This window comes from Rhea americana, unplaced genomic scaffold (genome assembly GCF_003343005.1).
Source record: "Rhea americana isolate MKP2758 unplaced genomic scaffold, rheAme1 scaffold_435, whole genome shotgun sequence".
In the NCBI taxonomy this organism is placed as follows: Eukaryota; Metazoa; Chordata; class Aves; order Rheiformes; family Rheidae; genus Rhea; species Rhea americana.
Window position 1 is genome coordinate 299144 of NW_028186574.1, and position 12315 is coordinate 311458.

The 12315-nt window shown below is 47.4% G+C and overlaps 1 protein-coding gene across 1 annotated transcript; it reads right to left on the minus strand.

The window, feature by feature from the left end:
• Nucleotides 1-881: 881 nt before the first annotated feature.
• On the minus strand, nucleotides 882-7494 carry LOC146589768 (keratin, type II cytoskeletal 6A-like). Its single transcript, XM_085315707.1, has 9 exons — nucleotides 6904-7494; nucleotides 6077-6291; nucleotides 4187-4247; nucleotides 3579-3674; nucleotides 3099-3263; nucleotides 2321-2446; nucleotides 1784-2004; nucleotides 1400-1434; nucleotides 882-1275 (listed from the first exon to the last, which is right to left on the minus strand). The coding sequence occupies exons 1-9, from the start codon at nucleotides 7486-7488 to the stop codon at nucleotides 959-961; spliced, it is 1821 nt and encodes a 606-aa protein (XP_085171833.1). The 5' UTR covers nucleotides 7489-7494; the 3' UTR covers nucleotides 882-958.
• Nucleotides 7495-12315: the final 4821 nt, after the last annotated feature.

The window sequence follows — 12315 nt, forward strand, 5'->3', positions numbered from 1 at the left end:
GGCAGCTTAGACTCCCCACGCCTCAGTTCTCCATCCATGCAAGCCTCCTTTCCACCCACCCTCAGCCTGTCCTAGGGCCACACCAAAGTCCAAGTCCTAAAATTGAGCTTGATTTCCTCAAGGCAACAGTCCTTTCTTAGGGGCTATTTACAGAGAGCCCCCACTCCAGCTGGGGACAGCACTCATCACTGACTGGGTCCGCGGAGAAGTAAATACAGTCAAAAAGCAGAAGATTTAAAAATGACGAATGCTCTTTATTGGACATACAGTACGGTAGGCCTGAAGTCAAGAGGCTATAGCCATGAGGACAAAGAGTTAGAAATCAGTGTGGCAATTCATATATGCAAAAAGCAATAGACCTTTCCCACAGGAATCTCAGGAAAACAGAAGGGGCTAGAAATATCTTTAGTTGCAAACAAAACATTTGGAGGTTGTAACACACGTTGCAGACWGAGTTTTAGAGCGTCTTGGTGCTATTTTCACTGCTGAGGACTTGGAACTGTGATTTCGCAAGGCTGCCGCTGTGATCTTCTCTGCAGAGCYGTATCCAGGCAGCGGTTAGCAGTGGAAATACCCTCCTGGAAACACCCCAAAATCTGAAGGAATTGGCTGTCCCCATTCAGCAAAGTGCTTCTGCTTCACGTTAAGTACGTGACTCCAGAGGGGACGTGAAGTCGAAATGGAAGAACAAGTACTGTGCTGAAAGAGGGCCACCGCTGGGGACCATCACACGCTCCAAAGTCCTGTCAGTGACAGAGGTTACAACCTATGTTCTAGCCAAAGGTGCTCCAGATTTTTGTGGTGGGTCCTTGTCTCACCCAGTGCCCCTAGGGACGAGGGTGAAGGTTTTGGGAGGGAGAGGATCTAGCACAGCTATTTACACCATTGATTYGTAGGGCAGCACTTGCTTTCAGAAGGTAGGAAACACACTGTCGTTCGAAACTTGGGCTTGCCATCTTTATCTGATGGTCTTTTTGCTAGTAGTGGTCTTGGAAACGATCCTCACRCTGCCTCCTGTGCTTGAGCTGATGCCTCGTCCGCTTCCGGAGCTGAAGCTGCTGCCTCCGCCGTAGCCTAGCCCCCCGCCGAGCGCTCCGCTGGTTCCCATGCCAAATCCGCTGCTGCTGCTCATGCTGTAGCCACTGCTGCCACCGCCGCCACCTCCGCTCATGCCGAGACCCCCGCCCATGCCGAGACCTCCGCCCATGCCGAGACCTCCGCCCATGCCCAGGCTGCTGCTGCCGTAGCCCATTCCGCTCGAGGTGCTCACGACGGCTGCAAGGAAACACAGCGTATACCTGCCTTAGACACTTCTGGTTCCCCAGAGCAAGGGGCACACATGTGGTTGCCCTTGTGGTGGGGAGACGAGTGACGATGGGTACAAGGTGGAGTTACTTACATACGCTCACGGCTCCAACTCCTTCTCCTGCGAGCCTGTTGGGAAAGGAAGAGGGAAAGTAAGTGATAATGCCAAACCACAGATAAGATGTGACATTAGCTGCTAGGACCATCTATGTCTTCTGTGGCCTTCAGTAGGGACTCTCCTCCGGTGGGGTATGYCTGCATCCCAAATGAAGGGTGACGATGCTAATGCTGGGATTCTTTAATGAAAAATGTGCCAAGAGCTGGACAAGCTCAGTCTTTCCTAGAAAGCTCACAGTTTAAAAATATCCTGATTTCTGTTGTCACATTACATCACTTGGCGGTCCAGTCTCTCTGAGCCCAAGGAGATGCACCCCTCTCTAAAGAGCAGTGCACAACGTGACCATACGCTTGAGCTCACCTGCTCTCCTCTCCCTCCAGCAGCTTCCTGTAGGTCGCAATCTCGATGTCCAGGGCCAGTTTGACGTTCATGAGCTCCTGGTACTCGCGGAGCTGCCGAGCGAGGTCTGCCTTGGCTTTCTGCAGGGCATCTTCCAGCTCAGCCAGTTTTGCTTTGGCATCCTTGAGGGCCAGCTCCCCACGTTCCTCTGCCTCAGCGATGGCTGCTTGGAGGTTGGCACACTGTGAGCGAGGGAAATGGAGTTAGTTGTTTACCTGGGTTGCCCCTTACATTTCTTTGCCTTTGCTGAGTTCATTTAATAGCTCATGACTTGCTTCCCCAGCAAGAAACTGGCAATTGCAGTGCATCCTCACACTGTGAGACCTTCTCTGATGTGTAAAGATAGAGAGAGCTGTGCTCCTTCTCATGCTGCCCCTTCCAGCCTTGATCCAAAGCCAGGAGCTGGCTCTTTACCGAGTCCAGGATCACCATCACCTTCTTCCTGCCCTCCACCTTGCAGCAGCTGCTCTACTGCAGGCTGGAGCGTCCCCATCCTACCTGTTTCTTCACACTCTCGATCTCATTCCGCAGCCTCTGGATCATCCGGTTGATCTCTGAAATTTCTATCTTGGTGTTGCGCAGATCGTCACCATGCCGCCCGGCAGAGACTTGGAGCTCCTCATACTGATATACAGAAAGAAGAGTGCTGGTTAGGTACTGCTGGACTCTGGGCCGAGGAAGGGTGAACAGCCTTCAGGGCGCTTGCCCTTTTATTCCCAAACCACCTGATGCTCACAAAGTACTGGTTTGGATTTTGGTTAAGGAGGGCCATCTCCCTCCAAGAAAGCTGTCCCCGGAATAACAGCCTTGGCTCATGGTTATCAATATACAAGTGCATAGGTTCTAGTAAATACAGTTTTCAGGACTCAGTAACATCCCCAAAGCTTCCTTGTATTCTTAACATGATACTGAGAACAAGGCTGTGGCACTGCACAGAGCAGTTATGGGCTGTACATAACCTGATCTGCTACTAAAATGCGGAGAGGGAAAGAGGARTGCTCTGCATCTAAGATCAGATGTCCCAGTGGCTCATTGTGAGCCCTAGGTCAAGGCATTTGGTTTCATCATGGGAAAAGTAAGGCTGTCCCTGTAAAGCATTGCAAGTGTGAGCAGTGGAGATCTGTACTCAAAAGCCTATTGCAACACATGTAGAAAGATAAATTCATCTCTAGAGTAACACTGGGATCCTTCCCCTGTTTGTCCTGCCTGCTGACAGCTAATGTGATGCCAATGAATCACAAAAATTACCTTCCTGCCAGTCGTAGTGGTTACCCACCTTGTTTTGGTACCAAGCCTCAGCCTCTGCCCGGCTCCTGTTGGCAATGTCCTCATACTGCGCTTTGACCTCTGCAATGATGCTGTTGAGGTCCAAGTTTCGGTTGTTGTCCATAGACAGGACCACAGAGGTGTCGGATACTTGCTGCTGCATCTGGGACAATTCCTGCAGAAGATGTGAAAAATTAAGTCAGTTGTTTGGTATCTGGAGTGGAAAACATGTAGACAAAAGAAGTCCTAAGAGTTCTCTTWGTCAAGCTTTTCTGTTGTTCTCTTRCGTTTTTCTCTGCTCTGTCTCTGCCTGTCTGTTCTCTTCTGTCTTACAGCTACATCATAACTTCAAAAAGGCAATTTTACTGCCTGTAAAGCACCTAGCCTGGTGGCCAGAGGTCGGTATTGCCATATAAGAAATTACCAGATATTGTGAGCTATATGTTGGGGAGCTCTAGAGGGTGCTAGCAGGAGGAGGTAGGCTGCTTACCGCTTCGTAGAGGGCTCTCAGGAAGTTAATTTCGTCTGCCAGCGAGTCTGCTTTGGCCTGCAGCTCAACCTTGTTCATAAAAGCACCATCCACGTCCTAAAGAGAAGAAAGCCAAAGACTTCTGGTGATCCCACAAGCCAAAAGGATCTCAGGACACCAGTAGGACCATCGCTCTGCTTCCAAGTCTGTTATTTTTACATTACTGTGGTCAAGGCATTTTTTAGTATAACATTGGGCATGTTGCTTGTGAGCCAAAACTAGGTTCTTGGTCAAAGGGCAAAGCTCTGACTCTTGTGCGTGTGACCAGGAGTTGGAACTGGACTGAGCTATAAAAAGTCAAATGTTTTGCAACTGGAGCCAGAGGACCTATCTTAAGATCACATGTCAGCTCCTCCAACCATGCCATATAGTCATTGTCATGGAGAAGATTATGCCCCTTCAGTGACTTGAAGAGGAGCTGGCACAGCCCGTCCTTGACATCCCAGCATCACATCTTCACACAAGACCTAACTGTGAGGTTGGTGGACCCCAACTCCCGTTGGCTTTGGTTGAACTCTGCATGCTGAATTCCTTTCAGGATCCATCCCCTAACTCCTGGTTTCACTCACCTTCTTGAGGACCACAAACTCATTCTCTGCACCAGTGCGCCGGTTGATCTCATCTTCATATCTGTTAGAATAAACAGATGAGAGGACTTTGGTGAAAATGAAGAGCAAAGCTGGCATGGGAAGYGGGGATGGGACCACCTCAGTCCCATATTATTAGTTGTGGCTCACAGATATATTCCTTACTAAGACTCCCAGTCATTTACAATCCAGAGTAGATGCAGATCAAATGATTATTGATTCTGAACCTACAAACRCTCCACGGTGTGAGTAGTCCCAGCTAAAATCAGCAGATACAAATCAGTGTCCTTAAAATGCAGCTAATGTTGGGGGCAGGTTTAGCTCAGTTGGTTAGAGCATGTACAAATGCATGCAGGATCAGAGCCCGTTCCAGTAGGAAGGCAGGAGCTGGTATTTTTGGTGACCTTTGCTCAAAGCAAAGTTATGCAAAGGCTTCCAGTGAAGCTGTGTTGCAATACCTACAAATAAATAATACTGGAACAATTTGATATTTGATGTTATAATAACGGTAGTAATGGCTCTGAATAACCCGCTGAACCATTTAATTGGAAAAAAAAGTCTGATTCTTGAGCCATGGTTTTGCAAGAGCAGATCATTATGCTTCAGATTATGCTTCTGCAGAACTTTTTATGGCTCTGAGCAATATCTTCTCATCAGATAATGAGGGCAGGGCTTAGCTAGAAAGTAGACAAAACATGTAAGCTGTTGAGGCAGAGACCCAGATTTTAAGGGCAAGTTTATGCCAGTTTTCTAACTAATATTGGCACAGGTATCCCTGCAGATGGATCTCCGAATGGACATAGAAAAAAGAGAAAAAACAGCAGTAGACTGGTAAATGACTGCAGACTTGAAATAAAAAACGATCTCTTCCCAGGTAGTAGCTCCAAAAGCCAGACAATCTCCTTGGTCATTTTTGGCCTGGTCAGTATCTATAAAAGACTATAATATGTATCAAGACCTCAAATGCACCTAGGTACAGTTTACCAGAAGCTAAGACATGGTGTCTGYCCACCATGTCAGCTTTAAATGCTGTTTCCCCCCAAATCCACCTGTTTGCATATTTAACKATGTAATATAAACATATTTCAGGCTTCCAAGGTGTTTTTCTCAAATTTGCACTTGGCCAGATCTGGTTGAATAAGCGAGAGATTTTTCTTGCCAGAATTTAGCCATGTAAAATTAGCTGCCTCACTTTAAAGACAAAGAAAGAAAAAAAAAAGCACCTAAAAGCCCTCTGTGAGCGGTGGAGGCAGACTGTATATCCTTAAAAGGCTCCATCTCACCTGGACCAGCCAGCTTATCGTAAAGTGGGATAAATTGCCTCCCCTGGGGGAAATCTTTTTCTCTGGTTTACTTTAGAGAGAGCCCAGACAAGGGCCTCAGAGGAGCTGAGCATCTTTCGGGTGCCCAGAGTTGAATGAGCCCAAGCACAATGAGCCTGGGTCTCTCTGGAAAGGCTGCAATTTCCTCTGCAAAAAGAGAAAAACATGTTGGTCTTTTGGGGGATTTGGGGAATTGACAGTTTATGGCTTTGTTTCAGCCCTTTTTGCATGCCCCTTATGCTCATGGGCTATGCATTTTGCCTTCTCCAGGTGTTTAGTTTCAGGAAAGTCATGAGATCTGCCTGCGATCCCTGTCACACTGGAGCGGCTTCCYGTGGGTGCATAAATTCTGCGCTAAATGCTGATCCTGTATGTAAGAAATCTGGCAGACAAGAGATGACTCTGAGACTGGGTTTCACTTCTGTATATTCATCTTTGCAAATCGGATAGGGAGTCTAGTGCAAATCCCAGGCATCCTCCCAAGAGATGAACTGCCTGCCCTGATTTTCACAGCTATTAATAATCTAGACTATGGAGCACGATTTCTTACTTGTTCTTAAAGTCTTCCACCATGTCCTGCATGTTCCTSAGCTCCGTGTCCAGCCTTCCCCTCTCTCCCACAAGACTGTCTAGCTGCCGTCTGAGGTTGTTGATATAGGCTTCGAAAAGGGGCTCGAGGGACTTTCTGGTGACTGTGTGACCCTGTTCCTGCAGGAGGGTCCATTTGGTCTCTAGTACTTTGTTCTGCTGCTCCAAAAATCGCACCTGGGAAAATAAAAACAGGCATATGCTTGAATCCACATGAGCAATGCACAAAACCCTCTGCCAGGAAAAGGAARGGTCACTCGATACACAAAGAGGAGAGGTGGAAAGAAACTGGGAATATAGGGTAGAAAAGGCTGGGATCTTCCCACAGGAATTTAGGGTACTAGATTCTCCAAAATATCAAAAGCACCTGAGATGCTTAGTGAGATCTTTTGAGAGCTGCTAAGCAGGCCAAACASCTGCACTTGCAGCTTTAGGCACTCAGCTTGACTGCCTTAATGGTTTAAACTGGTGGTATCCCATTGAGTTCTGCGGAATTTGCCCTTTTACACCAGCAGAAAATCCATCCAGCCCCAGGGCTGTTTGTGTGGAAGGGCAGACAGAGGGGGGGGGGATAAGCGAGATGCTAGAAAAACTCATCCTTGCAAGGAGGAAATTAAAGACAATTCTTAGTTTTCAGCCAGCAGCAATTTCTAATGTCAAATTCATGCTGTTTGTTGACTAGGATTAGCTCAAGCAAGTCCCCAAGTCCAAAGAAAGTTTCTTCTTTTTGTTCTTTCCTGCGGCACCTGAGCATATGCACAGACTGATGGTTTAAGACCAAATTCTCACCTTGTCGATGAAGGAAGCAAATTTGTTGTTGAGGGTCTTGATCTGCTCCCGCTCCTGTGTCCGCACCTTCTGGATTTCAGGATCAATATCCAGCTTGAGGGGTGCCAAGAGGCTCTGGTTGACGGTCACTTCATGGATGCCGCCCGGCGGGCAAACCGGGAACCCGGGACCACCTCGACCACCAAATCCAGGACCTCCCAGCCCAAATCCACTGCCCAGCCCATAGCCACCAGCACCACCTGCTCCTCCTAAGCCAAAACCAGCTCCTGCTCCACCACTGTAGCAAACACCGAATCCTGCTCCTCCACCAAAGCCGTATCCACTACCGGCTCCACTCCGTAGACCTCCACCAACTGAACTGTAGGAAATTCTTTTGCTTCCACCTAGGTTATAGAGACTTCTGCTGCCAAARCCACCACCAGCTCCAAAGCCTCCTCCACCTCCAGCTCTTCCTCCTCCAACTCTGGAGACAGAGACAGAGCTAAAACTGCTTCTGGCACCACTACTACCTCCTACGATAGCAGAACCTGAGCTAAAGCCCCTCATGCCCCCTCCAGTAGATGATCTGAAAGAGATCCGACTCATGGTGGCTCGTTTAACTGGAAATGCAAAGAGCAGGAGAAAAAAAAAAGTGGTGAATAAAAGCTGAGCTGCAGGAAAGAGCAGAGGGCAAYGGAGACAGAAACCCCTGTGATGGGAGAGCTTGGGAGCCTCCTCTTTTATCTGCTTGGAAAACTTGGCACGGGAATGCAGAACTTGACGTGCCTTGCAGCAACTTGCCTTGTCAAACACACCTAGGCTACGGTGAGGCGCTGAAAAATGCATTGTTTGCAGGCAAGAAAGTAACGGAGTGATAGAGCTCCCCCCTTCCTCCCCCCGCCAAAGCCTGCTGCTCTGAGTCACGAAATTAGAATTGAATGGGACGACTCACCAAGGTCCGCGCTCCAGAGCAGGATGCAACATGATTCTCCCGAGTCCTTGGGAGCTGCTTTTCCTTACATGAGCAAGGAGAATAAGTTTTGCGGGCTCGCTCATTTGAGTCAACTTTCTTGTACCAAAACCTTTGCAAGGTTAGGCTTAGGGTTTAGCACACTGGGCAGCTAAAAGGGCAGGATGGGATACGTGCGTAAACAGGGGCTGTGGTTTCCGAGGCCACCTGGTCTGGGACTGGATGTGCATGAACTYCAGTCAGCATTCATGGTCTGAAGCAAAAGGTGATGACTTCTCGGTGCAGATCTTTTGATTTATTTTGGCAAAGGGCTCTAAATGATCACGGAGCGGGGTGACAGCCGTGAGCTGAGTGACAGTTGTCTTGTGGCAGCATTTTCTGAGATCTTACCAAAAAATGATCTTCCYTAATTGCAGGAGAAACAGGACCCGTGAAATTAATTAACATGTCTTTCAGCGACAGCAAGGAAATCGCCTTTCCAAAATAACTCTAAATTATGTTAAGTAGCATTATGGGACTTATAAAATATTGAAGTGATGACTGAAAAGATTGTTTTTTGTCAGGTGCAGTGTTCTAAACCTCRGAAAGAAATCCTATTTTTACCACTCTTTCCTCCACCTCTATATTTACCCTCTAACAAGGAGCTTCCACGTCATCCCTGGCTCTTTGAGGTGCTCTGTGCAGGGGAATTCACCAGTGTTTGTTTTAGCTTCCTCCCACCCCCCTGAGATCGTTCAATCGGAAGATTTTGGGGAGTAACTTTGGCCCTTTGGGCTTGAGCTTTTGAGTGAACCATCTCCCAGGTGTGTCGATCCTCGTGGTGGGGCTGTGTCGTGCTTTAGGACAGCCTAAAGGTAGGAGCGCTGAGACCCTCTCCTCTCGTGTCCATGAAGAGCTGGCCACAGGTTATAAGAGAAGATATCTCCTCCTTCACATCATTCATCATTCAAATCATGTGCCAGACTCTGCCCAGCCTCATCCTTGTGTGACGAGAGCCACTGACCTCCAGCAGGCTACTTSTCAGATAAGATGATAGCGCAGGGCGGAGAGATGAAAGCCCAAGCAACAAAATCAAACAGATTCTTGCAGAATTGGATACGTGAGCAATAAGTGCAGGAACTTAATCCAAAATTAACGGCTTAAGGGTATCTGCAGCATCTCATAGCTTGTTTCTGTTGATACGTTTCCAAACGTCGTTTTTTTTTTTTTTGTGTGTCTGGGAACTTGAAAGAACGTGAGCAGAAGGTGTTCTTTCCCTTATTGCAATCACAAAGGGCAATGTTCACAAATATCCTTCCCTTCCAGCATTCCCATCCCTGTTTATTGCCAATAACGTGAGTCACGGGCACCTGAAGCACGTTCAGCCGAGCTATCGGGAAGCTGATGGTTGGGCGCGATGTTGCAATGCGCTCGCCTTGCTGCGGCGGAGACGTCTCGGCGGTAGCAAGGGGGTGCTCTCGCCTCGGGAGTGGAGACATGGGAATGTGCCGGCTCCTTTGCAACACGCTGCAAATGCGAAGTTTCACAGGAAAATTGCACCCACGCTTGCCTGACCAGTCCRCAAGCTGCTTTGGCTGACAGCAAGCCCCGATTTCACGTCTGATACGCCGAGGCAGGTAACTTCAATAATAGCATCAAATCAGAAGCAATCCCATAAATATTACTGATATTATGTTGATGCTAGAACTAAGTAAATTKTGTCACAAGCAAGGCAGATATGTGGAGATGTGTTTTTTTAAAGCTACTGGTCCTCAGCAGATATGAATTGGCACTTTTGTGCTGAATCCAGCGGAACAGGGCCAGGCATCCCCAGCAGGGGAGCTGCCTTTGACTTCCAAAGAACTATGCAAAGKCACATCTGGGAAAGGGAGCGCAGGCTGAAAATGTTTTAATTACGACAATGAAAAAARATTCCTGTTCGAGGCACTCATTATCTCTGCAGCTCTTCTAGGAAAAGCTGTTGCTGCAGACAACGGTAATTAAGTGGAATATTACAAAGGGTTTTGAAGAGCAAAGCAAAYGATGGCGCAAAACCAAAGTTCTTGCAGTATCTTTCAGCTCTGCAGAGCAAGGGAGGAAGTACGGGGCAAGCTGAGAGACTTATGAAGTTTGTAGGAGCTCAGCTGCCCGTAAGCACTTCTACTTCTCTTTTGGACCCTGTTATTTGCTTTTTTTTCACCCTAATCCGGCAGGAAGGCACTCAAAACCTACACAGTTCATTAAGGTTAGGCAGTCATTATCTAAATTAATTCCTCACACCTGTGTAACTCAGGCCAGTGCAAGAAATCAAGATGACTCAGTTTATTTTTTAATCAGTCGCTAATTTTTGGCTTATCTGTCTGCAATGTCTGCCATGGCAGCAAGGGCCTAGGAGAGCATTTCTCTGGTGTCTTTTACCGCTGCTCCTTGCGTTCCCCGGGTGAAGGTGGAGCTGAGGCTCTGCTGTGTCGCTGCAGCCCGGTTTCAGCACGGCTTTGCCGAAGAGGCTGCGAGCGCGCGACGGGAACCTGCTCGGTCGGCATGTGCTCGCTCGCTCTTTCCCAGTTGCTGCTCTGAGTTATGTAAAGCTGGGATGTGGAGAGGTCAAGGAAGAAGTAAACATCTCGCTCTTTGAAATGCAATAYGGCGTGAGTGTTGTCTGAGGGTTTTTTGGGGTGTTTTTTGGCTATGAGAGCTGACCGAAGTAGCTGCATCGTTTGGTGAGGTGCTCTGCTCTGGCTCACCAAAACGCAACATGAATTTAGATCGTGCTGAYAAAATCCTCCCCCAGAGCCCCTGTAAAGGCTCAATTTGCTTTGCCTTTTTAAGAAAACTTGCGTTTTGCCTGAGCTAGTGAAACCGGCCCAAACCTCCCTGCCGTGGAAGAAAGACTCTTTGGATTAGCCCCACAATATGCAAAGAAATGAATTCGATTCATTTTATTGCTGCTTAGCAGAAAAGTCACCCCCCGCTGCCTCCTCCTTCTCTTTCTCCCCTCTCTTCAATTTGTTCTGGGGTGACACACAGCTGATCTGGAGCTCTGGGTTGTTTTTTTTTTTTTATTTTGAAACTTTTCCCCCAAAGTAAAATGAGGAACTTCTCTAGTTCACTTCGCTCTGCTGAAGATCACTGCAGATTCATACTACTGATTATCTTTTGGAGTAACAAGAAGCAGGAACAAATAAGTTACAATCCAATTTTACTGGACACGCTCCAAAAAGARATAGGAAGGAAAACACAACATCATTTCAATATCACTGAAGTATAAAAAGCTGCAATTTTTTTTAATGATATTTTCACAAAAATTAAAAAGACACGGTGGAGTGCTAGAGGGATAAGTACAGCATTTAGAAATGGAAAAATAGACTTTGGGTGCTTTTATACTGGCACTGGTGTGCCTCTGGGCTCCTGCTCCCGACTGCCGTGTTTCCCAAGTGCTGGATTGAAACACGGCTCCACTTCTCAGCTTACCAATTGCATTTATTTATTTTTGGGGGGGCAAGAAAACCCACACACAGTGAAGAAGCTGGAATACCCCTGGAGCACTATGGACATGGACCTTCAGGCAGTTTGGTCAGAGCAATTTTCACTAGAGTGGACTTTKGCCTTGATTGCTCCTAGCAGCATGGGTCGGGGAGAGGCAATGAGACTTGGGCTGTTGGATGATTTCTGCACTTTTTAAGCCATTCCCACAAAACCTTAGCATAAGACAACAACAGCTCAGTTCAACACCAAACACTAATGCTTTGCCCCAATTATTCCRAAAAGAAAATAGATAATTCAGAGAACAAGCCCTTTTCTAAATGCTTTGGATGAGTYGTATGTGGTTCCTTTGACAAAACACACCCACGAGATTACCTGCAAGCTGGTTGGTGCGTGTTTGCCTGTATTTTGGGTTTTGAGCGAGTGCCACWATGGGGCAAACTTTCATTTAAGAAGAGAAAACAAAGGAACGTGAGTGTAGTTTTGGGTTCTTTTYAGGTAAGCTGTTTGCAAGCTCAAGCTGCATACCTGTGGGTGGTACCGTGTGGATGCAGTTATCTCAAATCACTTTCCTAACACTACGCTCTGAGTCAGTGGCCAGGCTTGTGAGGATGCTGAATCCTGCCTGACTTCAAAGACAGCTGCAGTTGCTCAGCACATCTGGAAGAGATGTAGTTTTAAAAGCTCGGCACTCAAGGTACCTTGAGGTGACTCCTAATGGGCTCCGTGCTCCCACTGTAACAGATGTTTTAAGAGGGGCCTCGTGCTTGCAAACCACTGCCTCGGTTCTTTCAGCAACGTCCCAAGGTGTTTCTACATAGCAGAAAAAAACCCCTRTGTATGATAAAGATGGGTTGCTTAACCTGAAGGAATGAGTGGATCATCCCAGCAGTGAAGACAAAGCAAGTTGGATTAAAGCCAAGTTCCCAGCCCATCCCTGGGCTCCAGTAGACCAGAACTGCAAATGTTAAACTGAGCTAAACCCCCAAGTTATTGCATCT